Source organism: Chelonoidis abingdonii, chromosome 9 (genome assembly GCF_003597395.2).
Source record: "Chelonoidis abingdonii isolate Lonesome George chromosome 9, CheloAbing_2.0, whole genome shotgun sequence".
Lineage (NCBI taxonomy): Eukaryota > Metazoa > Chordata > Testudines > Testudinidae > Chelonoidis > Chelonoidis abingdonii.
Genome location: NC_133777.1, coordinates 6,823,739 through 6,849,810, shown reverse-complemented (window position 1 = coordinate 6,849,810; position 26,072 = coordinate 6,823,739). Strand labels below are relative to the sequence as shown.

The 26,072-nt window shown below is 60.5% G+C and overlaps 1 protein-coding gene across 1 annotated transcript; it reads right to left on the bottom strand.

Moving 5' to 3' along the window:
- On the bottom strand, positions 1-26,072 carry SREBF1 (sterol regulatory element binding transcription factor 1). Its single transcript, XM_075069070.1, is given in 22 exon segments — positions 1-1,343; positions 2,014-2,125; positions 2,337-2,522; positions 3,270-3,432; positions 3,762-3,894; positions 4,254-4,363; positions 4,715-4,823; positions 5,337-5,505; positions 5,866-6,032; positions 6,439-6,700; positions 7,097-7,266; positions 8,414-8,509; positions 8,512-8,610; positions 9,263-9,398; positions 9,400-9,417; positions 9,419-9,467; positions 9,911-10,029; positions 10,460-10,678; positions 11,535-11,675; positions 11,782-11,948; positions 12,664-13,089; positions 25,678-26,072. Coding segments are annotated over 22 exon segments (3,381 nt in total). The 5' UTR covers positions 25,784-26,072; the 3' UTR covers positions 1-1,119.

The window sequence follows — 26,072 nt, the reverse complement described above, 5'->3', positions numbered from 1 at the left end:
TATAAATACGCAGCTTTAATCGTCTGTACAAAACTCTCCAACTATGAAAATAACCTTTAAAAAGGAAGCGCAGGCGAAGGGGCCAGGGCGGGGGAGGGGGGCAATGCTGTGAGCCCTGGGAGATGCCCCCCCCGTCGCCTCAGCACTGCCCTCTTCCCTTTCCCTGAAGCCCCCCCAGGTGATGCCCAGCACCAGCACTGTGCACAAGCAGGGTAGGCACTGCCAGCAGCTGAGGAAGGGAGGCAGAGGCCTTCCATGGAGGAACTCTAGGGTGGGCGGTGGGGCAGAGACGGAGGCAGCAGCCTAGAATGCTTTGCCTGGAGGCAAGGGAGAAGGGCTGGAGCAAGGGACCAACACTGTAATACTGAGAAGGTGCCACTAGAGGTCCCCAGTGCCCACCTCCAGCGTAGCAGGGAGGAAGAGCTGGGGTGGGGCAGGGAGCAGGGTGGGGGGCTATGCTGGAGGGTGAGGGCAGGAGAGCAGCTGGGAGTCCAGGCCCTGGCACAGGGGAGGGGTGGGAGGCTCGTTGGGTGCCCACAGACCGGGCCTGGCTGTATCTCCAAGGGCCAGCGCACAGTCGCCCGCACAGAGCCTGGGCCACGGGGCCCCTGGCATCCCACACGTGCTGGAGGTGTTCTTCTAGCCAGGGCCAGGCCGGACCCCTTCCATCTATGGGTGCAGGGGGCTGGCTCTCAGCAATCACCCCCAGCCAGCAACCCCCCATCCACCAGCCCCAGCCTCTACACTTAGCCCCCTCAGAGCACCCGCCCTTCCCTCCCGTCATGACAGCATCTCTGCTCCCAGGGCAGCCCCCCGCCAACACTGTCACCACTTGGCCGCCAGCCCCCCGAGGTAGGGAAATGTATTACACCCATGGGGAAACTGAGGCACACGTGGGTGATTTGCCCAGAGTCAGAGAAGAGAGTCAGGAATAGAACCCAGGAGTCCTGGCTCCCAGCCCCTCCCAGCAGTAATGACTAACATTCCTGGCAATTAAGCAAGGAGACACATTGACCACAACACAGCACAGCAGCCCGGAGGGAGCAGTTATTACTGGATCAGTCCCATTAGAGCAGTGGCCTCCCCACCCTCATGGTCCATGGTTTTCCGGCCACGGCGCTATCCGGTGGTGACCGTGGTGCCGCTGCCCAGTTTGATGATCATCTGCTGGCAGTCATGGAGCATCCGTTTGTCACCCAGCTTCTCCAGGGTGCGGGCGGCCTCGACCAGCATGCCCACACGCTGGCCTGGAGCAGACAGGAAGCTGGGCGGGAGGTAGCAGCAAGCCAGCAGCAGGGCCTCGGCATGCTCCCGTGGCGTGGGGTGGCTCTCCGGCTCGCTGGCTGCAAGAGCAAACACAGGGCCCTGCTGGTTCAGCACTAGCTGCCAGCATGGACAGAGGGGCCCCAGGGGAGGGACAAGGCCATGCAGGGGAAGGCCCAGGCCATGATCACGCGCCCGTTGCACAGAGGGAGATGTGCAAAGATGGACGGGGGTATTGGTCCTGCCCCTTGCCCCCAGGGTGCCAACAACTGCTCCAGCGCTAGCCCTGCCAGCCACACACTGGGGATCTTGCTGATCCCTACACCCTGGACTGGGCTGGGGCTGGCGCCCCGCACTCCTGTACCAAGTAGACTGCAGTGATAGGCTGAACTGAGCCCATCTGCTGCCACAGGCAGGGTGGGTTGGTGTCATGCCACTCGGGCATGCAGTCCTCAGTCCAGCCCACCCATGCCCTAACCCAGTGGGACTTCTACATGTCATGAGCTGCTGGGTCTCAGCCCCTCTCATAAGGGGCAGCCATACAGCCCCACAGATGGCACCGGCTGGCAGTCCCAGGACAGACAGGGCCATGGAGGCTGCATCGTCCTCCCAGCCCAAGGGGAGGGCTGGGCACATGCCCCAGTCTCTGCTAGCCCAGTGAAGCCCCCGCATATTAGGGGGTAGAAGGCAATCTGGGCTCCCTTCCCCCTGCTGCTCCCATACCACCTGGGCCACAGGCTCCCTCTTCACCTTCTTTGCTGCTCTGAGTCCCTCTCCTGCGCAGGCTGCGGTCCAGCAGCTGGTGGGTCCTGGTGGGGCTGGCTCTGGCCATCAGCCTGGCAGTGGCTTCGTGCAGGAACACCTGGGGAGCAGCCCACATAGACAGTCAGCCTCCGGGCAGCCCGGTGCCAGCCCAGCTCCCAGGGAGGGTCTGCACACAGGGACTTTGACCCCATCCCCATCCCCTGGCCAGTGCCAGCCATGGAGCCTCCGCTCATGATGGGAAGCCTGTGCTCAGCAGACAAAGCAATCAAAGAGCTGAACCCCCCAAGCCCCTCCCCTGCGAGGCTCACTCGGCGCATGGCTGGCCGGAAGGTCTGGGCCAGGCGCCGCAGGCTGCTCAGGTCCTGCTGGAAGCCCCGCAGCTCCAGGGCTGAGGCCTGGTAGACACAGCTCAGCTGCTGGCTGACATTCATCTGCTGCTGCCACAGGTTGGTGCGGGTCACGAGGAGCAGATCGCACAGGAGGAGCTGAACCGCCTGAGGGGAGAAAGGGGCACCAGTGAGGGGGAGGGGCAGCCAAACACTGGGGGGTGGGGGGGAAGACAGACTGTGTGACACAGACGCCACCCAGGGCTGCGCCCACAGAGACACTGCAGAGAGCAAGCACGGCCCAGGGAGATTGGGCCTGACCCTCCCCTGCCCTCCCACCGCAGTGCCACAGAACTGGTTGGCCCATTTGGGTCCTATCTTTCCAAGTTCCTTGGTGGCTACGGTGATGCTCCATTGACAGGTGATGGCCGGTGCGAGGGAATTATGGCTTGGGGGCGTCTCCCCGGGGTCTGCCAGGGCCGGTGCTTGGTGCTGAACAGTAGCCCTCTGCAGTACCCAGCGGGGGCACTGCTGCCTTGGCGCCTTGCTGCAGGCTGGTGCTCGGTGCTGGAAGAAGCCCCGTCTGGGCTGCACTGCAGGGGCATTGCACACCTGTTCTCACACATGCAATGCAACTACAATGCACCACAGCTGCGGCCACTGTGCTGTGCCCTCCTGGATGGTCCTTTCGTGCAGAGGTGAGCATCTGGTGCGTCAGGCCCCGGGGACAGCTTGATGCGTGGCCCGAGAGAGCCAGATGGTTTCACTGCATACGGCGCCATACCCTGCTTCCTGGAGCCCTGTGTGCTTCGCCCCAGAGGTGGCTGCCTTTCAGTGGATGTGGTGCATGCTAGGGGAGAGTCCGGTTACATGCAGCAGCACGCCCACCCCCATGCCGAGGCCACAGGGACTCACCTTGTCAAGGGTGCCAGTGGCGGGCAAGCTGAGCCCCAGGCTGTCCCGCAGGTAGCCGCTGGCTTTCTCGCACTGGCCCAGGCTGGCCTGGCCGCTGTCCTGCTTCCCCAGCAGGGCCCGCACGGCCTTGAAGGAGTGCAGCGCGGCCCTGGGCAGGGGCTTCCTACACGAGCAGAGGGGGAGAGGGTCATCATGGGGCCCCCGGCTGGGGTCTCCCAGCACTGAGGGGTGGGCTGGGATAACCGACCCCTGTTCAATGCTGCCCCATCTCTTGGCCTCACCCCCAAAGCTGACTCCCTGAGATGCAATGGGCACCCCGCTTTGGAGATCATGTGACCGCACAGCTGATCACATGACACTGTGTCACTCCCCCACCCTGAGATCCCTGGTGCATTTCTCTTGCAGAGCTCAGCTGTTCCAAGGGGATGCTGTTCCCATCCCAGCGATGCACCTCCCGCCCCGCAACCCCTCCCAATCCCTGCAGACACTTACTCCGACACCTGCAGGGCCCTCGGCATGGTCTCCACCAGCGGATATAGCCGTTCAGCTGCCTCGTCATCCCCCTGCAGCCAGTGAATCGCCACGGTGACGATGGACGCCCACCACTTGGCAACAGGGTCGCTGCCTGCGAGTGGGGGACACAGGACCAATGGCATCAGCCAGCCTATCATGGTGAGCAACAGACACTCGCCTGCCCTGGCCGACTCCCTCCTACCCCCGCAGATGCCTTGCCCCACACAGCATCCCCCACACCAATCCCATACCCACTTGCCCCACCTTGGATCTCCAGCCGGTAACTTTCACGCTTCCTGGGGTCACTGTGCCCACCTCAGCCTGCACACCCCAGGTGCCCTGTGCTCCAGGAAGTTTCCCATGCAGAGCCCCAACTACAGTTTTAGCCCTGCCTCTCAGCGCCAGGCCACATGCCAGGCTCCAGGCCCCCCTCCCCTGCCCCCTGTCTGCACCAGTCAGCGATGACCTCACCTGTGCCAGCCACCATGCCGGCGCTGATGGAGAGGGTGCAGCTGGGGGTGCCAGCGGCGTCCGAGCATCCGTTGAGCAGCTGTAAGTACTCCAGGGCATCGGAGAACTCCCTGGGGTCGAGGGGCAGAGGAGCCATTAGGGACGAGTGCCAGAAGAACGAATCGTCCTGGGTCCCCACCCGCTTCCCAGGAATTAGAGGTGCTGCAGGGAGCAGCTGGGCTCCTGGTGATATGGGGTGGCACTGGCTCATCCCAGCAGGGCTGAGGTGCTCAGGGCCCTACTGGTGGCACAGAGCCATTGGTGGGAGGGATCACCAGGCAAGACCCTCAGGTGGATGCTTGGGCCACATCCCTGCAGCACGGGGACTGAGTGGTTGCCGGCAGGGTGCTGCAGGCTGGGAGGAAGCCAGAAGCGGGCAGGCTGGGTGCATCCCTGCCCTGGACCCCACGGTTGGTACTTACTCTTCTCCGTGGGCCACTGGCAGGCTGGGCTCCGGCATGGCTACACAGCACAGGGCCTTCTCCAGCAGGTGTTCACGGAACAGCTGGGTCACCTGAGCCAGGGGGTCCACTGGGCCCCATGGGAAACGCCAAGAGAGGCCTGTTAGTTGGGTGGCGGGGCGGGATTAGGCCCTATCACCTTTCCGTGCCTGGAGCATCCTGGCTGGGGGAGGAACCAGCTGAGGGGCACTGGAGCCCAAACACTGTATCTCCAGACCCCGGACCCCTTGCCAAGCACAGGGGGTCCAGGCACCACAATGTTAATAAAGGCAAGGGCAGGCTGGAGCCTGGCAGGGAGCCCAGCATCCCTATTGCCAAGGGCAGGACAGGCAAAGTTGTGTGACAGAGGCCCATTCTTCTGGAGACAAAGGCCACAGTGTCTAAACCTCAGGAGTGAGGGGCATCAGCAGAACTGTAGGTGAACCCATAGCAGCTGTGGGTCAGGATTGAGGGGCATCGGCAGAGCTGAGTATGGGGAGTTTGGGCACAGTCCCTGTGTGCCTCCCACCGGGGCAGTGCCCACCCCCAGTCTGGTGCCCCGCAGAGACGGAGCTGAGTAGTGAGATGCGGGGGGAGGGGGTACCTGGGTTGCCGGTGGAGCTGTAGATACTGTCCCTCGGGGTGCCCTTCAGAGACCAGTCGCCATCGATGAAGAAGCGGTGGCCCACAGGGTGGCAGAGCCACTGCATGCCTGGGGGCACAGTGCCGCTGTGCGACAGGGACACCTGCCGGGCGCTGCACAGGAAGGGGCGCTGCCAGGGCAGAGACACGGGTCAGCCCCTCCAGCTGCATGGCCCTAGGGACAGCCAGGCAGGATGGTGCTGTCTGGGCAGAGAGCCATGGCCAGAGCTGGCAGCCAGCTCCAGGGGCAGGTCTGAAGCAGCAGGGAGGTAGGGAGAGGCGATATCAAGCTACATGGGCCCAGTGCAGATACCGGGCTGGATAGGTTCCTGGCAGTGGGTACCAGTGCCAGGCTAGATGGCTTCCTATAGTGTCCCCTCTAGGAGGAGCCCAGCAGGTGGGCCCGGGGTTGCTGTCTGCAATCTGGGAGGGTGGGGCATGGAGGAACCCCGCTTCCCTTGAGCCAAGCCCCACCCCCGAGCCATACTCACTGCCAGGAAGTGGACGCGCCGGTGAAGGCTGGTCTTCACACGAAGCGCCGCGGCCACGTAGATCTCAGCAAGTGTCGCCACAGAGATGGTGTCGCCGGCGCACTCGGCCAGGTTGACGGCGCTCAGCGCCATGTTGATGCCGGAGAGATGGCCCCCGACGTGCTTCCCTGTGGGTGAGGGGATGTGGGACATCAGCCTGGCTGGGGGGGCACTCCTGCCTTACCAGGCCCCCCACACTCAGTCCTGTCGGGGGGCATGGCCCCCAAGGGCTCCTGGCTCCCCATAGGGCTCAGGTTACCCGCGGCGCGAGTGGGAGGAAGAGGGGTAGCAGCTGGACACCTGGTGCCTCTCCCCCCTGCATGGCACGGGCTGGAATAGCGGGGGTGGGGGGTAGGGGGGAGTTGTGGGTCAGGGCTGACGGGGACAGGCACAGCTGAGTGAGATGCTGGCATGGAACCTGCTCAGGGATGGGGCAACCACATATCCAGCCCCAATCCCCCCATGGGGGACCCAATCCCTCTGGCCCAACCCCCCGTAATCACAGCCCCATCAAGGCCCTCAGGTGCCCCTTACCTGTCATGTGCAACTGGTGCAACTTGTGGTAGACCAAGGCGGCATCGCGGGCACTCTTGCGCACGTCAGCCTTCAGCTCACTATCTCGCCGGAAGCCACCCGCCCGCCCGGCCAGCCAGCGCCCCACCCAGAGGCGCTGCAGCAGGTGGCGGATGAGGTTCCACATGAGGCTGCAGGTCAAGTCGAAGTTGGAGGTGGGGAGCGGGCGGCCCAGGGCCTTCAGGGCCGTCCACAGGTGCTGGGAGGCCTGAGCAAAGTCCCCCTGCCAACGCGGAGAGGATGCAGGGTGTTAACGCGCTGCCTGTGAGGTGGGGAATCCCTCTACTGAGTATCAGGCCTCTGCCAGGGCAGGGGTTTTTCTGGGAAGCTGGGAGCAGGGCATGGCAAGTGGGCAGGGCCAGAGAAGGGCCGTGCCAGGTGGGCAGAGAGGGGCAGGGCTTTTCCTGGCAGGAATTGGGGGTGGGGCTGTGCCAGGCGGGCAGGAAGGGGTAGGGTTTTGGCTGTTAGGAGCAGCTGAGCACCCAGTGAGTAGGAAGGAGAAATCAAACCAGGGCTAATGTGGGGTGGATGCACAAGGCTTCGGGCTGGGACCTGCCCTGGGGCAATGGGAGCCTGGAGCCCCCTTCCCAGGGCACAGCCAGCCAGCACTGTTTCTTACCCGGGCCAGGTCCAGGTCTGCCTGCTTGCGGTGCCTCCAGAAGAGGACGGATGGCTCCGAGTGGGGGCGGGTGACAGGCTCACCATAGATGAAGAGCCGGACGAAGGCTCCCAGCACGACCAGCACGTTGAGCAGCCAGAAGATCAGGGTGGGCCAGCCTGAGGCCTCGTCTGGGCACAGGGCGCAGAGAGGGATGGGGGGCCAGTGTTAGCAGCACATCACAGCTAGCTCCGGCCCCACCAATGGCCCGGAGTGCCCCCCCACAATACGGACCGCATCACCCAGCAGGGGTGTCACAGCCCACTGGGCCACGTGGGGCCACACCCCAAACTCAGGGCCCCGTGCCAGCACTGGCTGCTCCTCCCAGCACCCTGGACACCTGACTGCACCCAGTCTCTTCTATCCCCAGGCCTGGACCTGATTGCCCCAGCCAGCCAGACCCTGCTCCCCTCCGGCCTGGCCCCGATCGCCCCAGCCACCCAGCCCCCTCTACCTCCAGGCCTGGCCCCGATCGCCCCAGCCACCCAGCCCCCTCTACCTCCAGGCCTGGGCCCGAATCGCCCCAGCCACCCAGCCCCCTCTACCTCAGGCTGGCCGAATTGCCCCAGCCATCCGCCCCTCTACCTCCAGGCCTGGCCCCGATCGCCCAAGCCACCCACCCCCTCTACTCCAGCCTGCCCCGATCGCCCAGCCACCCACCCCTCTACCTCAGGCCTGGCCCCCGATCCCCCAGCCACCCAGCCCTCTACCTCCAGGCCTGACCTGATTGCCCAGCCAGCCAGACCCTGGTCCCCTCCAGCCTGGCCCGATTGCCCAGCACCACCCCCTCTACCCCCAGGCCTGGACCATTGCCCAGCCAGCCAGACCCTGCTCCTCCGCTGGCCCCGATCGCCCCAGCCACCCAGCCCCTCTACCCCAGGCTGGCCCCGACGCCCCAGCCACCCAGCCCTCTACCTCCAGCCCTGGCCCCGATCGCCCCAGCCACCCAGCCCTCTCCTCCAGGCTGGCCCGATCGCCCAGCCACCCAGCCCCTCTACCTCCAGGCCTAGACCTGATTGCCCAGCCAGCCAGATCCTGCTCCCTCCAGCCTGGCCCCAATTGCCCCCAGCCACCAGCCCCTCTACCATAAGGCCTGGATCCAATCGCCCACCACCAAACTCCTGCTAGCCTGGCCTGGCCCCATCGCCCCAGCCACCCAGCCTCTATACCCACAGGCCTGGCCCCCATCACCACAGCCACCTGGCTTGGTTCTGGCCCTGGTTGCCACTCTCTAGCACTAAAAAACCCCAGACAACCACTGGCTCTGTGCTGCTCCACTTACTATGGAATCCCGGCGGCCATTATGCTCCTGCAGGGCAGGAGAGGCCCACTCCTGGGGTGCCCTCGGGCTGGTGCCCCGCAGCAGGGAGGCCAGGGGTTAAAGGAGAGACAGAGGAAGACGAAGGCGCAGAGAGCCATGCGCGAGCGATCCAGCATGCCCAGGCTGCCGGTGGACAGCTGCTGCTCTTCTTCCCCTGAAAGACAAGCACAGAAGGTGGGCGTGAGTCCTTGCTACAAGGCGGTGGGTCTGTCTGGCTGAGCTGGAGGGACGGACCAGGAGCACGCAGGGCGTTCTCAGGTGGTGGTTAGATGAAAACAAGGGAGCAATGGTCTCAAGTTTGCAAATGGGGAGGTAGGGTTGATATTAGGAAAACACTATTTCACAAAGGAGGGTGGTGAAGCATGGAATGGGTCCCTGGGAGGTGGTGGAATCTCCATCCTTAAGGTTTTTTAAGGTCAGCTTGACAAAGCCCTGGCTGGGATGATTTAGTTGGGATTGGTCCTGCTTGAGCAGGGGTTGGACTAGATACCCCTGAGGTCCCTTCCAACCGACTCTAAGGTGAAAGGCATCAGCTATGACTGGGGGGCTGGAGCAGTCTGCGCTGCACAGATCCGTCACCCCTTCACCCAGGGCAAACCAAGCTGGGCCTGCCCCAATGCCCTGGCAGCCCAGAGGAGCTCGACTCTGCCGACTGGTAACGGGCCAGGCCCAGGGACCGTCTCTAAGCAGGGGCTAGGCTCGCCCTGGGTCAGGTGTTTGACTCGACTGTCCTAATGCTTGCATGGGCACCGAGCCCCTGGCTCCAGACGGGGTCCCGTCAGAGCGTCTCCTGCCCAGCCCAGAACCCCCGGTCACGGACCTGGTCTCCTCGAACAGCGGGCTGTCGGCTCCGAATCGCTGCTGCTCGCTGTTCAGCGAGAGGGAGCTGCTGTGGGAGGGGGAGCCCACATCCGGGGCGGGGCGCAGCATGTCCATCATTCGCTGGCTTGATCTCCTCCATCCGGCACACTCCGTCTTCCGCCGCATGTGGCCACCAGTCCTTCAGGGACTCTGAAGCAGCAGGGGGCATGAGGAGAGGCTGCGCTACAGCTCCCCCCAGGTAGCTGAGCCAGCCCCATGTCTTTGGAGAGCCTGTGCCACCCTGCAATGGCTGGGGCATTCATCGTTCTGGGCTGGGCCAGTGCCCCACAGATCCCCCCCATTGCCCTCTGCCTGGCCCGCCCACACCACCCCCACTGCCCCTCTCCCTATGTGCCACCACACATCATCTCCCCCCTGCCTAGCCCTCATGCAGTCCCCCCTCCCCTCTCCAGTCTGCTGCTGCCCCCCAATCCCAACCCACAGCCCCCATGACACCTCACACCTGCTACTGTGGTCCTGGGCCTCTGCTGCGGCCAGGCTGAGACCCACCAAACTCACTTCACTGGTGGCACAACCTGGGTTCAACTCCCAACCCCTACCCCTGCCTTCCAGCTGGGAGAGTCACCCCACACTCACTGTTCTGCTGGGCAGCCATCTTGAGGGCCACGTTCTCCTGCTTCAGCTTCTGGTTGCTCTGCCGCAAGAAGCGGATGTAGTCGATCGCCTTCCTCAGAATGGCCGACTTGTTCATCTGCCCGAGAGAGGGACACGGGTGCTCAGGCACAGCTGCCCCCCACCGCCGGATGCAGCCAACCCCGGGGAGAAGGTCTAGAGTGGCCCCCAGCAATGCTGCCCTCACCCCACCCCCGTGTTGATCGCTGTCGGGTGCTGTCCCTGCAGAGGAGCAACCGGGCGGCAGAGCTCAACCCACTGGCCATGCCCATGTCATGGTGGCACCAGGATGCGACATGGCCGCCAGACCCAGGCAGCACAGGGACGGGCAGGATCCCCTTCAGCCCCCACCCCACTGTACCCCCAGCCAGCTCTGCTGATGCCCCTCATTCCCAGCCTGCAGCACCTCCCAGCACCCAGCAGCTGGAGGGAGGGGGGAACCACAGCACTTGCGTCTTGGGACAGACACCCCCACCCTGCCGCGACAGGCCCCACCACTGCTCGAGTACCTTGGCCTCTGAGCCCACCACCAGGTCCTTGAGCTCCATGATCCTGTCGTTGATGGAGGAGCGGTAGCGCTTCTCAATGGCGTTATGCGCTGTGCGCTTCTCGCCTTTGTTCTGCACCAAGGCTGGCTTCCCGCTGGCTGCCAGCCGGTTAATGGGCAGCTTGTCAGCATCCATCATCAGCGGCACCGTGGCCAGGATGGTGCCTCCGCTCACCAGGGTCTGCGAGAGAGCAGGGCGTTGCGGCCAGCCAGAGCCAGGAGTATGCCCACCCTCCCATGGTGCGGGGAGGAAAGAGCCCCTTTGCCTACCCCAGGCAGCTCCCCGGCACAGCTCTGCCAGGACGCCTCGCTCCTGACACAGCAGCCCCCTGCCCTGTTGTTCCAGCCCTGGGCTCCATCCCACCCCCCACCCCCCCGCTCCTGCCCCCAATCCCAACCCACAGCCCCCTCCTGACATTCCCACCCGTGAACTGCTCTGGGGCTGACATTCGACCATCCCAAGCTCCATTTTAGTTTTGAGATGTGGAGCTTGCTGACACTCATCAAACTCGTCCCCTTTGAGCCAGGACCCGAGCTCTGCTCTCTAGCTGCAATTGGCCGATGCCTTGACCCCTGTCTCAGATATTATCTATGGCTTTAACAGGCTGAGCCCCTGCTGATCTCCAGGGAAGGTCCCCACTTCTGGCGGGGGTCTGCAGATGACAGGGGGGACGTGCCATGAGCCATGCCCCACGACAGAGCCTCTGAGGCAGTCCCAGGCCCTGGCTGACACACGAAGGGAGGATATGGAGGAAGGGAGGGTAAAAAATATATATAGGGAGATATACCTATCTCACAGAGCTGGAAGGGACCCTGAAAGGTCATCGAATCCAGCCCCCTGCCTTCACTAGCAGGACCAAGTACTGATTTTGCCCCAGACCCCTAAGTGGCCCCCTCCAGGAGCCCTGGATCTGTTCCCAGCTCCCCACCGACTGGCTCTGATCACAGGCCTGAGGCCAACCAGCAGATCCAGCCTGAGGGTGGAGACGTGGGCTTGGGGAGACTCACACACAGAGACCCCCGAGGGTTTCACCTACCGGGACCTGCAGTGGCGCAGACTGGACGGCCGCCGTGGTGGCCAGTGACGTGTGGCTGGAGGTCTTTGCCCCGGAGACATCTGTCTTCACAGCTGTCAGGAACAAGGACTCAGCCTTGATGAAGTGGGGCTGCAGCAGGACCTGTAGGGTGGGCAGAGGGTTAGCACTGGAGCTCCACACCCCCAGCTCGGAGGACAGGAGTGCCTGGATCTCCCGCTGCCTGTCCATGCTCCTGGCCCCAGCTTACCGGGACCTGCTGGATCTGGGAGGAGATAGCTTGTGAGGTGCCGGTGGTGGCCAGCAGCTGCTGGGGCGAGATGTTCTGAACGTGAGCCTGAAGGGTGACGGGCTGGATCTGTGGAGAGGAGTGAGGGAGGCTGGCCGGGGACTGGGCAGCCCCTCCGGGCTGCACTGCTGAGGGCGGAAAGGAGAGCGAGTTAGATGCAGTGTGGAGCCTGTTCCTCACACTCCAGGGGCCCTGGCCATCCACGAGCCTGCGTCAGCCAGGCAGACCAAGGGCCCAACTCATCTACTGTCCTCATTCAGAATGCTCCAGAGATTGTCAATCATCCATCATGCCCCACACTCTGCCAGGGGACCAGCCAGAGTTGATCACACCCTTGAAATCAGCCGTCTCCCACCCATTTTGCCCTTTCCCCATTAAACAGACCCCCCCCCCATGGGGATATCCCCCTCAGGGCCTCATTACTGGTGCTTAGCTTGCACTCTTCCCACTGGCTGCCCCGGCAGCAGCAGAGGTGACAATATTATAGGTCCTATATAAACACTGTCTCCCACTTTTTTTTTCCAAAACAGAAAAACCCCACTGTTCAGTGAGATTTGGTTTTTAAATTCATGTTTTTAAAGATCCAAAAGAATATTCCCACCCAGGGTAGAAAAAAACAGGCCAAAAGATTAGGTCTAAATTATTTGACAGCGTGCCTTTAAATGAACCCCTTACAGTATTAACTATGGGGGACATCGCATCATCTACAGGAGCTGATCCCACTCCAGTGCTGCCCCATAGACTACAGCCCTTTCAGGGCCAGTTCGGAGTCCCACAGGAGACAGGGGAGCTCAGCGGGACCCAGCCCCATCTCAAGAGCCCTGCCCCCATCCCGAGCCTCACCAGTGAAGCCGTGCTGACCCTGGTAGCCCACCAAGGGCTGTGGGGTAAACTGGCCTTGGGAAGCTGGGACGAAGCTCTGGGCTGTCATCACCCCCTGCTGTGGCTGGGGCAGAGGCCGGGGCTGGCTGGCAGACACTGCCATGGGCTCCTCCTTGATGTCCGATGCTGGCGACACTGTCAGGCCTGGCCCGGCCCTCAGCTGGGGCTGCGGTGAGAAGCTCTGCAGTGGCGGAGGCACCTGGTACATGCTCACAGGAGTGGAGGAGGGCACCTGGCTGGGCCCCAGGTACCCGTCGAGAGAGCTGGGTGTGGATGGCAGCCCCACAGACGTGCTGGCCTCTGGCATCGGGGCGGCAGGTGCACCGAATGGAGTGTCAAACAAGCCCGGGAATTCATTGTCCTGGGTGTTGATCAGCTGGAGCATGTCTGGAAAACACCCCAAGCCAGCCCAGCCGTGAGAGGGATCCCACATACCACAGAGATCTACGTCCCCCTGAATACAGGGCTTGATGTCTGGCAGGGAGGGGGATATACACACCCTGCGGGTGAGGGTTGCCCACGTTGCAACCAGACCTAGCTCGGTTATTACACTGCCAGCAGGGTAGAGGCTGGTGCTGGATAAAACAGCTCTGGGAACCCAGAGGCCTTGTATCCCCAACCAGGCCAGCTCCTCCATGCTGCCCCACCAGCTGAGCCGCAGGGCTGGCACAGCCGACCTACCTGCACCCTGGGCCTCGCCACTGAATCTGGTGTTTGCGCCAGCTGTGGGTTTTGACTAGTGGACACCTTTAGAAACGGGGCTGAACCCCCCAAACTCATCTCAGCTGGGGGGGCGAGGGAGAGGGGAGGCTGGACTGAACCAACAACTGGGGCCAAAGGCTGAGTCTTACTGTGCACGCTCAGTGTTCCCATTTGCACCTTCCTCTGGCTATTGCATCTACCAGCAGGGGCATGCCCATCCTCCCACCCAGGGGTTGCCCACACTCGCACCTAGACCATGTCGTGCTGCCAGCAGGGCAAGCAGGTTGCTCCGTAATGGGCAGAGCAGGGCGCGCTGGGACACGCAGCCCCCCCGGGTCACCTCTCCATATTCAGTGGCTGCAGGCTGCCTTTGGCTTCCGGCACCTTTGCCTTAAAGCTCCCTCCATCCCGGCCTGTCTCACGGGGTCCCAGCCGCCAGCGCTCAGTGACAGCATGTGGGGGAGAAGGCGGGGCTCCTCAAGCACCTCCTACTGGGTGGCTGCAGGGCCAGCTGCCAAAGTCTCCATCATCAACTTCCCCCAGCTGCCGCATCAGCGCCACACACAGGACCGCGGGGGAGGAGGAGTTTCTGAGGGGGTAGAACGGCAGCCTGGCAGGCTAGACTGAAGCCTTCAGCCCCACTGGGCTCAGCCCAGCCCACTCGAACTCTGTACAAACCACCCACGCACAGCGCGCCAGCCTAGGGGAGTCGGGTACCGTCCTTGGCATGTCAGCTGTGGGTGTGATAACCGCATCTGCCAGCAGGGGGAGCCTGAAGACCAGCCGCCAAGGGGAGACTTGGGGACCCAGGCAAGAAGTGGGAGAGGCAGGGAGGAGACACCCCCTCCTCTTACGGCTGCTCCATGCCCAGCCGGACCCCAGAGGGTCCGATCCTGCAGCCCTTCCTCACGTGGGCTGCTGCCCTGGCTTCACAGGGGGCTACTCATAGGAGCCAGGGGGCTGGGCCCGGATTCTATCCCATCCAGCCTGTGAGGGAACTGGCACGGGACCCTTAGGCTGAATGGCAAGAGAACAATGAACAGGAGGAGGGAGCTGTCCTGGGCTGCTGACAAGCCCCCTGCGTGGGCTGGAGCAGAGGCTGCAGGGCCCCATCCTGTGCCGGCTGTAGATGGGGAAGGGTTATTATTGTTTTCCGTATTGCGGTAGCACAGAGGATCAATAACGACCCATTGGCTTAGGGTCTATACGTACTCGTGACGAGAGCCAGAGCCCTGCTGCCCAGCCCCACAACAACGGGAAGGGGAAAAGAAGGATTATGGTCCTGGCCCCATTGTATGGAGGGGAAACCAAGGTGCAGAGCAAGTCAGTGACTAGCCCAAGGAGTCTATGGCAAAGCAGGGAATGGAACCTGGGTCTCTCGCGTCCCAGCCCAGCAGCCATCACCCTCCCTCTCCCTGTGGATCGATGCTTCCTGCTACTTATAGCCCTGTCTGGGCTTTGCTTCAGGCTTCCAGAGGCTTTTTTTGACCAACTGTACTAAAAATCCCAACCCCTGCCCCACTCCTTTCCCCCTCCACATGGCTGCTCAGTGCCCCTTTTGTGGACTTTTCTGGTGTAAATTCAGCTGTGATCCAATGTCCCAATGACACCAACACTGGAGCAAAGCACCTGGGGGCCAGGCCCAACCTGCAGACAGAGCTGGAGAGCTGCAGGCGATTGGAGCAGGGAGAGGGGAGAATTCTGGGTCTGAGCCATGTCAATCCTGTACCCCCAGAAAGGAAACAGACAGCCCAGGCACGGCACAGAGGAAATGCCTCCAGTCACCTGGGCCCATCCCATTAGGTATTGCTGTCTCCTGCAGGCTGTCCCAGTTCTCCCTGCACCATGGAGCCTGGTGTCCGGGTTTCTGCAGAGAGAGTGCAGGGCAGGGACCAAGATCAGGGCCCACGGCATGAGCTTGTGACCTGCAGTGTGAGCGGACCTGGAACCCTCCTGTCTATACCGCCCTGAGGCTGCTCAAACTAAGGAGGGGACAGGGCCCCCAGCTGGGTAAACGCAGCCCTCGGTCACTTGCCGTGGCAGTGTTTCCCATGGGCCAACATCTCAGTTTGGGGTGGGGAGGGGATGGCTACTTCATCACCACGCCCAGCGATCAGGTGAGAAAGGGCCAGAATCCACGGGGATGCTACCCTAGCCTCTGGCAGGTGTGCAAGAAACACGTGCTCTGAACATCCAGGGTGAACCTGCGTTCAAGAGCTACAGTCTTCCACCTGATCCTGGGAGCTGCCCTTCCCTCCTCACCTAGACAAGGCTGCCAAACGAGCCTGGGGCTGCAGGAGGCAGAGTCTAAGCTGCTGCTTGAAACCAGATGCGCAGGCATCACTGACACCAGCAGGGAAAGTAAAAAGCTGCAGCCAGCCAGGCCACGCAGGGTCTCTTGTGGTATCTGTTCACCTTGGACGACACCATTCTCACGCAGCAGTAGCTGCTGGGTTTTTTTCACTGCGTTTTACAAGTGCGGCAAGGGGAGATGGCCCCCGGTCACACACTGAGCCAGTGGTCTCTCTCGAGTGGAACCCAGCCTTCCGATGGCCACGGCTTTGCTGCAATTAGCGCCAGCCACTAATAACACTGTGCACTGCCCTGGTGCCTCCTCTGCCGGCTCTTACCAAACTGATCCTTCCAGCTCAGCTACCAGGTTGGTCAATATCACTGTCCTCACCATGTGCCTGGGGAAACTGAGGCACAGAGTGGTTGGTCTCTGAGGCAAAGTCTCCAAAACTTACTAGGAGAGTTAGATTCACAGCCCCGCTCATTGGATGGGGAGTCCTGATTCTAACTCTCCTAGTCAGCTTCGAAAATCTCAGCCTACATTTTCAGCACTGAGTTTGGGAGCTTGGCCTGAGCCGCTTGGGGCCTGATTTTCAGAGCTGCTGAGCACCACTAACCCTACTTGAAGTTAATGGGTGCTGCGGTTGTTCAGCCCCTGGGAAAACCAGGCCCCAGGGGTCCTAAGCTGGGCTCCCAAAACTGGAGACACCCAGAACCAGGCTGAAAATGTTTGCCTAAGTTCATGCACCATGTCAGCAAACGCCAGAAGTCCTGGGTCCTAGGCCCCTGCTCTGACCCATCCCGTCACCTGAGAACACTTCTCACATCTTCCTGCCACACAGAAAGGCCACAGGTGCAACCAGGGCAGATTTGTAACACTCTGGAAGAGCCTAGCACAGCTTGGGTAACTCCTGTCCCTGCTGTGATCACACCTGTACAGTGCTGGGCAGAGCCTCAGTGCAGGTAACAAACGGCTGCACTCTGGGTCTGTATATCTGCACAGAGTAGCATTATACAATTATAACACAATATACAGCATGCACCACTAGGAAGCACATTGTAGGGGTTATGGACTATCTGAGATCACGTAGTGTGATTAGATACTTATAACGCAATCTCTCTCTCTCACACAACACACTATGGAGCATGCGGTCCGTCTATTTCCTATGTGGCCTTCACCATGGTATCGTGGCACAATTCAGAGGTCTTGAATGGTGCATTTCCAGGTGGTCACCAAAGAGCTGACAGGTAACAGCCCCCCACTTCACTCTTCCACAAACACCTTTATTCCGCTTTATAGGGATGCTGTAAATATCCTTTTCCAAACTGAGCAAGAAGGGAGAGCTCAGGAAGCAAGTGTGAGGGCAGTGGGGACATGGATTGGCGGCTGCTAGAAGGAAAGTGACAGACTCAGGCAAAATACAAAAGCCTGCAGCCCAGGAAAGTCCCTGAACGAGTGGATCCCACAGGAGACAGGCTGTCACCTGTTACAGGTGAGTAGTTCCCCACCTCTCCCACCACTCACTCACCCCACACTCCCCAGACTCAGCCGCCTGCAGATTCATGCAATCCTCCCTCCCTCCCCTCAATGCAGTTTCCAAAGGGATGGGGCCAGGCACTGCTGTGACCCCACTCCAGCGGCACTGGAGTTCCGTTGGGACGGCTGGGCTCAGCAAGTGCTGCAGGCCAACAATGGGTTGCACCCCACAGAAGGGGGTGCCTAGCTTTCTGGTTGGGCAGCATTCAATGGAACCAAGCAGGAGAGATTTCAGCTTCCCCTGGCACTGCAAACAGAGGTGACCCTCCCCTACTGCGGGGGGGTGGGGGGAAGACACACTCACCCAGATGCCCCACCTCAGTCTCCCCACAAGACCGGTGCACATCTGGCGGGGGGTGGAGGGGAAGCAGACTGCACATCTGGAAGCCTATATGCATGGAATAAGCAGTGCGTGCGCAGGGGGGGAGATACCTTCGAAAGTGCACTCCATCCCAGCCATGGCCCAGGGACAGGCCAGGTGCCTGCAGGGCCCGCAAGCCCAGATCAGCCTGGCTGGCCGGAGGGAGAAGGGTGGCAGAGTCAGAGCAGCAGGGCCGTGTGTGGTTATTGCAAACCCGGGTGCCTCCTGCCTGCCCTGTCCCGCCTCCCCAGCCGTCGGGGAAGGAGTGCGGGTGGAATTGTGCATCACGGCTCTTGCATGAGGTGATCCCTCTCCGCCAATCGGCGCCGCCTGCCCGGCCTCGCTATCCGGCCCTGCCAACCGCCCCCAGACAGCCTGGGCCTCCCTGCGCAGCCTCCAAGGTGAATGGCGCTGGGTTACTCCAGGCCGTTTGCCTTAACCCCGGTGCTGCCACCCAGGGTTACTCTCGGTCATTCACAGTTAACCCCTTGGGAGCCAGGTGCTTTTGAAGGACGCTGCCCTGCAGTGCCTTGTTTCTCTCCTTCCACCTGACACAGCTGCACCCTCACCCCTCTTAGCAAGGGAGAATCCCAGGCCCTGGCCTCTGGTCTCGCGGCTCGGGGATCAGACAGTGGGCAGAGCGGACGGCAGGCCCTGCCCATTCGGAACAAATGCATTTGGCCCTGTGCCTTTCAAGCCAACGCCAACCATCGGGGGTAGAGCTGGGTGCCACATCTCCATGCGAGGCAAGGGGGACATGTGGCCCCATCTGTTTGCCAGCCAGGCTCCAAGCAGAGCCCCCATCCCATGCCACACTGGCCAAATGGGGAGCCCAACTGAATCTGGAAAGCGGTGCGGCCGGGGGACTGGCATAAAAATAGCAGAGACAAGTCATGAAGTAAGAGTCTAAAAACCTGGGGCCTGGTCCCCGGCGCTGGCCGGGTCGAGTCTGTGTTTGGTTACAACGGGGTGGGTTTTGGGGGGAACAGCACGAATCCATTCGAAAACAGGGCAGATGAACCAGTTCCTCCATCCCCACCCTGCCAAGCTGCAGAATCCAGGGTCTGCCTCTCAGCCCTGCTCACCCTGGTGCCAGCGTGCACAGCCCTCTGGGCTGCTGGCACCAGTGGCAATGCGACAGCTCTGTGCCCTGAGCTCCAAGGCAGCAGGGCAGCTTGCTGGACCCTCCAGAGCCAAGGCCCTCAGCTATCTGTGCCCAAGATGGTCCCATCTGGCCTTGTGAACAAGTCAAGGGTCTATTCTGGAGCAGCCCCAGTCCCTAGTGCCCTGCTTGAGGAACGGGCACCACGCACAAGTTTCTACAGCGTCTAGTGTCGGGGGGCCTGGGCACTGCAATAACAGATAATAACCAAAACACGGCCGTGTAACCCCTCTGTCCCCATCCACCCCTCCCACTTCTACCATCAGCACCTTTCACACCAGGACCGCGCAGCAGGGACACCAGGAGCGCCCATCAATTCCAGCTCCCCTCACACGAATAAACCCACTGGAGCGAAAGGAAACTCGAGCTGCCCCCTCCTCTGGAACTGGCGCTGCCCTGGTGCTTTGAGACTGCAGAGCTCCTCTCGGAAGTCTAGCGGCATCTAGAGACCTGTGACTGCCTGGGAGTGCAGGAGTACCACTCAGCAGAGATGGAAGGGGTGAACTAGCTCGGAGGGTCCCAGGCCAGGGCCTGTGGAGCTCTTGCTGGGAGTCTGCAGCCCAATGGGCTGGCCTGTCACATGTGGCCGGCCCCTTCTCCTCATACCCAGATGCTGAACAGCATTAGAAGCACGTGCAATGGTATCCCACGCTTCCCTGATGTGCTTGTCCAAGTCAGCAATCACTGCTGTAGCCATAGGGATGTCATGGGGGTCATGCATGAGGGGTGGCTAAGAGATGGTGCATGGGAACAACGGAGGGGCCATGAGACAGTCCCGCCATTAAGGCACGATCCACGCTATGAAAGAATTGGAGGATCCCTGGATGGGAGCCACGTGCCAGGGCCTGAGCAGGATTGTTTTGCAGGCTGGGACTTGGAGCTGATCAGGAGCAACTGGACGCAGCTTCTCCCTTGGAGCCCCAGTGCCACACCCTGCAAACTCCCAGGTCTGCAACTTGGAAGAAAGTTGCAGCTTCTCGATTTAAGTGGCTTCACAAGGGTTCCACACAGCCCTCTGCTCCAGATGTGAGGAGGCGCTGTCCTAGGGCGACCATACCTCCCATTTTGGCCGGGACAGTCCCTTTTTTAAGCCCTGTCCCGGTCGTCCTGACTTTTTTGGCAAAAGAGGGAATTTGTCCTGTTCATTTGCTCCTGCGGACTGATCAGGTTGGCAACAGCAAACAGGACAAATGCTCACTTCTGTCAAAAAAGTGGGGTGTGGTTTGGGGGGCAAGTGAGATCAGTGACAGCCTCAAGCAGGGGGTGTGCAGGGTTCAAGTGATCAGTGATAGCCTCCAGTGGGGGGAGGGGTGGTCTGGCAGGGTTCGAGTAACCAGTGACAGTCTAGGGGGGGCTCCTTGGTGGAGCAGCTGAGGCCAGTCCATCGGGGGAGGGGGGGCGGAGGGGAGGGCTGGGCTAGCGGCTGGGGCCAGCCCATCAGGGTGGGAGGGGCCATGGACCAGCCTCATGCAGTGTCCCATTTTCACTTCTGGAAATATGGTCACCCAAAGTTTCTTGCTGTCAGCAGGCACCACATGCCGCCAGGGCACGTCTGACTGGGCAGGAGAGCCTAGGTCACCCCAGCTAGGTGTGTGTGTGTGTGTGTGGGGGGGGGGGCGGGGGAATGGCTAACTCCTCAACAGAGAAATTCTTTATTGTTGGATCAGAGCAAGGAAAACACAATCCAGAGCCACCCATCTCCGACCACCTGTGCGCTCCCAGAATAGTCGGCTCATGCCCGCTTCTCTTTCAATGGGTAACCAGGACCAGGAGAAATGCAGCCAGACTTCCCTGAAGATACCCACAATGCCTCATTCTGCCCACCAAATATCACACTGCTCTGTCCAGGATCCCAGGCGGAGCCCCAGGGCAGGAGCTCACTGCTGTGCTGTGAGGATGAGGGGTAAAGGGCACGGACGGCAAGATAGCCTAGTTCAGACACCTTAATTCTTCCCCATCCTTTTATCCTCATTCTTCCCTGTCTTTCGTCATCCCCTTGGGAACGTGTGTCATCCCAGCCAGCCGCGGAATGGGAGCATGTGAAATGGGATAGTCTTCCACTGCCAAAGCACAAGCTATTTATTACCAGGAATGGCATTCTCCCTAGCATCGCCAAAATGCAGCCACCTCTGGAGCACAACACGGCACCTACTAACTGTGCATAGCAACACCGGAACAGCCATTTAGGACACGGAGTAAGGGACACGGCAGCTAACTAAAAACAGAAGAGGGGAGGAATTTAACAGACAGAATGCAACTGATCTACTGGGGATCTGGCCCATAGCATGGGACTAAAAGCAAGCCACTGACATCTGCATCAAAACTGAAGCTCCGCCAGGAATTTAGCCACACTGTGCTCCTGGAGATAACAGCAACAGCTGTGCAGCATTTCCCAAACAGGGCGAGCCCTTTGCCCTGGAATAAAGTCCACCTTTGAATTGCGTTGACCGGAAGTTACCTTCTGACTTCCCTGGGCAGCAGGAGGGCACGTTTGCTTTTCAGAGACTGTTGTCAATCTCTCTGGGCATCATGCCCACCTTGTGGAATGCCGGGATGTCAGCTTGACACAAGAGGAGAGTGAGTCTTGTTCCACCAGTCATACCCCTAGGGCAAAGAGCAAATGCAGCCACCTGCAAGGCTCACAGGTGCCAGGCTGGGGATCACTGTCTCTGCATCAGCTCCCAATTCTTCTCTGCATTGGAAGAGGCTGCTGATGCATCCATTCTTCCTCTGGGAGCGAGGTTACCGCCTGGCACTTAGCAGTGATTTCCACGGATGCTGAGTGTCCGTGTCTCCTGTGGCCATCAAGCGGAGCACCGGGGGCTCAGCACCTTTGAAAATCAGGCCCTGAGTGCTTTTCCTGTGCAGGTCTCAAGGAGGGTTTCCAAAGGTGAGTGGGAGAGAGTAGCCCACGGTCACACAGCGAGGCAGCGGCAGTCAAGCTGGGCTCCTGATCCCACAATGCAACGCTGCTAAAGTCCTTGCAAAGGTCAGCCTGCTCCTCTACCGTTCTGTCCCCAAGTCCTGCCGTTGGGTTGCTGGCAAGAGCCCTTGCCTGCTCCAGCTTACCCAGCTCACATCAGGGGCTCTCCACACCCTCAGCAGGGCTCCCCCTAACTTCAGTCGGGCCTATTTGCTGGTACCGTACCCAGCCCACGGCCGCAGCAGCCAACCCATCAGGATTACTCATTGCTTGGAGGGCCCACGCCAGGCCACCTCAGAGCAAGCCAAGCTTGCAGGTTAGCACAGCTCCTATCAGCATTGGCAGAAACAATCCGTCCCCCCCTCTGAGTGGCTCTGCTGGAGCTTGGGAAGAACCCTCGAGGCAGGCTGGCTGGTGAGGAGACGCAGGGAGGCGACTGGCATCGCAGCATACAACACTGCAGGATGGTGATGTCAGATGTGCTGCCAGCAGCTTCCATGGGCAGGGAAGGGCAGAAACAACAGTTTTAAGGGACCGACGCAGGGGGTGTGCACAGCAGGGGGCTCTCCTAAGGAAGATGCTGGAGCAGATCATGGGAGAAGAGATCCTCATGGGAGCTGCCCAGGCAGGACGGGTGGCCTCTCGGCAGGGTTCACTGTATTTATGAATGCCACCTGAGCGACATGTCTCGGCCCTAGTCAGCCTGCTAGCTCCAGGGGTGGGAGCTGCTTTTCACTGCATGTCCATGCAGTGCCCAGAACAGGCCCCCTTGAATGCACAAAATCAGTGGGTCAGGCTTGCGCTGGGCATACATGACTCACACGTGAGCTAATACAAAAGTGCCCGTTTCATAAGCGATAAGGCATGCACAGGGCCTCGGGGGGGGGGGGGGGAATTAGGGACCCACTGAGCAGCCCCTGCCTTTCCCCAGCTCTCACAGTGATTGGAGGATGGGGGGAATCTTCTGATGTTTGCAGTGTTGGAGGTTACCTGCCTTACAGGACAGAGCGGGAGCTTTGCCGTACATTTCAACGGGAGCAGGAGCAGGGCCCCAGGGGTGACCTATTCACAGTGCTCAGGGAATCCACTCAAACACCCCCTTTCAAAAAAGATCAGTGCAGTGCACCCTGAGCCAGAGCCCCCATTGACTCAGTGAACAGGTCAGGGTCTGCCCAGGTCAGCAGCTTGCAGGATCAGGGCCATATTGAAAGTACACCTGCTCCACCTTTAGCAGAAGGCACATGCCCCAAACTTCCGACTACACGGCAGGGAATAGGGGAGCAGGAGGTCCTTTGAGTGGTTAATGATGGTAGGTTTTAGTGTCCAACAGAATCCAATTAACTGGAGGTGGATCTGGACCACGAACGCCAGATCCAAAGCTCCCTCTGCTCTGGCTCTCAGCTCCATAGCTTGGGCCCCATGGATGTGCAATACATAGACCATATAACGTAACTGCCTTTTACTAATCTTCTGCTCAAGGTCAGTCAATGTAAAAAGCCTGCATGATTGCATCATTAAGCTGTGAAATTAACCCCCCAGAAGGATGATGATGGTAGGAGTTAATATTGCCAGTGCAGTCTTAAAACTTTGCCACATTAGCCCCCGCACCCATGGTCTTTCCCATGTTAAATGTAACCCTTAACGTATTGCTCTTTGTTACTCCTTCAGAGAATATAAACTACCAGCCAGGCAATACGGCAGGAGAAGGCTTAGCTCTGGGCAATCCTCCACTTGAGTGACCGATCGCACAGACTTCAGATTGCATTTAATTGTTACTTTTCCATCCATTTTAAAGCCCAGAAGGATTGTTGTGATCATCCAGCCTGACCTCCAGCATAACGCAGGCCGGACAATTCCACGCAGAGATTCCTGCATCAAGCCCATTAAACTTATGGTTGAATTAGAGCGAGTCTTTTGGAAAGACATCCACTCTGGAGATAAAAGGTGTAGCCCTGGCCCCATTGAAATCGATGGAAAAATTCCAACAGAAGGAGAATTTCACTCACAGATGCCAAATGCCAAAGAGGCAACCACTTCCCTTGGCCAATGGTCAGTTACCCTCATTGTTAAAAACGTGGCCCTTAACTCCACTTTGGATTAGGCCAGCATCTTCCAGCCATTGATCTCCTCCTGCCTTCGACTGCTTGATTAAAGTGCCGTCTTGGCAGGTTATTTTCCAGTTTGTTTGCTTTTAATTTGTGGAGGCAGAACAAGAAATTGCCTTCCACCATTTACAAACTCAGCTGACAAGTCTAACAGCTGCATGCATGCCTTTCTCCACTGCTAGCTGCCCTAAGCACTTAAGCTCCAGTGGCTTTGCCACAAGGGCCCTTCTGAGACACAAAATGCACCCTCTGACTAGCTAGACATGCAACATCCACTTGAACTGAATCAGGTGCTTCAGATCACTTACAAAACCAGAATGTGATGACACTCCTGGACTGACGAACGTCGGAAAGGATGGGTTGAGCATGCAGAACCACACAAACGTCATCTCTGTTAAAGCAAGCTCACTTAGGGTCTGATCCAAAGTCACCGGAAAGCCTCCCATTGACCAGACTGGGCTTTGGATCCAGCCCTTACACCCACCCATGATTACTTTGGGGGTTCTCCCCCCCAGAAATGTGCCCCCTCATCCCCATTGTCCCTGAACACAAAAAAGGGCATGCGATAAAAGGGCATGCCACAGCTCACGAGGTGAACATTTCAGCGAGTGCCCAGCTTCATGGGACCCGTTCCTGGGCTCTCCTGAAATAAACAAGACCCGCAGGCTCTGATGGAGACCCGTGGGCAGCCTGAACCCCAGTAGTGGCTCCTAAGGTTTCACTACCGCCCCGAAAAAAGAACAGGAGTCCTTGTGGCACCTTAGAGACTAACAAATTAATTTGGGCACAAGCTTTTGTGGGCTAAAGCTTTCACTGGACCCATCAGGGCTTGCAAAGCAGCAGTTTGCGGGGCGAACCGGTGATGCTGCATTTCCAACCCACTGCGCCACGCTCCTCCAGGCGCCTTTATCCTTGCCCAGAGCATCTCGGGCAAAGGGGCCAGTGCTGGAGGTCGAACCACCCACCAGGGTTCCCAACGGCCAGGGCAAGACACCGGTTTGGGGGGGCTGCCCAGTGCACAGTGCCCCTGTTCTCCAGCGGCCCTGGGGGGCTCTCTGGGAAGCCCGCGGGCAATGTGCAGAGCAGGCAGCAGCTGCATCACCACGCCGAGGGGCTCAGGAGCGGGGCTGCTCCCCGCCTATGGATGCCCGGCCTGGGGGCCCAGGCCACCCCTCGGACCACGCCGCCCCGCCGCCTGCAGGCCGCCCGCGCGCTCGCGGCTGAACTCCCCTGGGCAAGAGGGAAATGACCGCGAGTAACCCGCCGCTGACGTCAGCGCCCCCGGGAGCAAAGGGGCGGGGCTCGGGGCAACAACTCAGCCCAGCAGCGGGCGTGGAGCCAGAGCCCGGAGCGGAGCAGAGCGTCCCAGCCCCGGCGCCGGCCTGGCTTCCGAGCCCCCCGAGCGTGCACCCCACTTGCAGCCCGGGCAGCGGGGATGGGCTGGGGACAGCAGCAGGCTCCTGAAAGCAAAATCGATCAGGGGGTAATTACATGCAAAGCCCCTAGCGCGATCGGAAATGACAGACCCCCCCATCCATGCACCGAGCCCCCCACCCCACCGAGGGAGAAGAGAGCCCCCGAAAGGCGGTGCCAGCCTGCGGATCGCTGCCCCTCTCGCATACACACGTGTGCGACGTGAGCGGCTTCCTCCCGGAGCTTAGAAACACAGGGGGGGGGGGCAAAGAAACTCTCCCACCCCCACCACGCTGAAGGGTGAAAAGCACTGAAATAAAGCCCAGCCCCCTCCCCCCCGCCCCAGCCAGGCGCCTGGGTTCACATCCGCACCCCCAGCTCCTCCCTACCCCCAGTCTCTGGGGTCAGGACCCAGCTGTCCATTGCCCCATGCCCGCTCCTGGGCCCCAGCTCTGCCCTGCGTGCCCGGCCGCTACCCACCATCGATGTCGCTCAGCAGGGCTGTGGTGATCTCGCTGGATTCCTGGAGCGTCAGGGAAGGGTCCAGGCTGTCCAGGGAAGTGTCATCAAAGCCGAGGCTGGTCATTGTCGGCTCTGCGGGGTAGTGTCCCCCCCGGCTGGGGGGGTCACTTTGGGGGGTGCTGCTGGGCTCTGGGGGCTTCCCCCCGTTTTTTTTCCTGCTAACAAATCCTTCCCCCGGAGAAGCCCATGGAAACACGCAACTCAGCAGCACACAGGAGCAGCCCAACTTATGGGCAGCAGCGGTCGCCTGCCCGCGGCCCCCACCTCCATGGCTAGGGCTGGGGGGGGAGGGGGAAAGTTGCTCAATTGAACTGTGCTCAAACCTGCTACTGGAGAGGGTAGGGAGGGGCGGG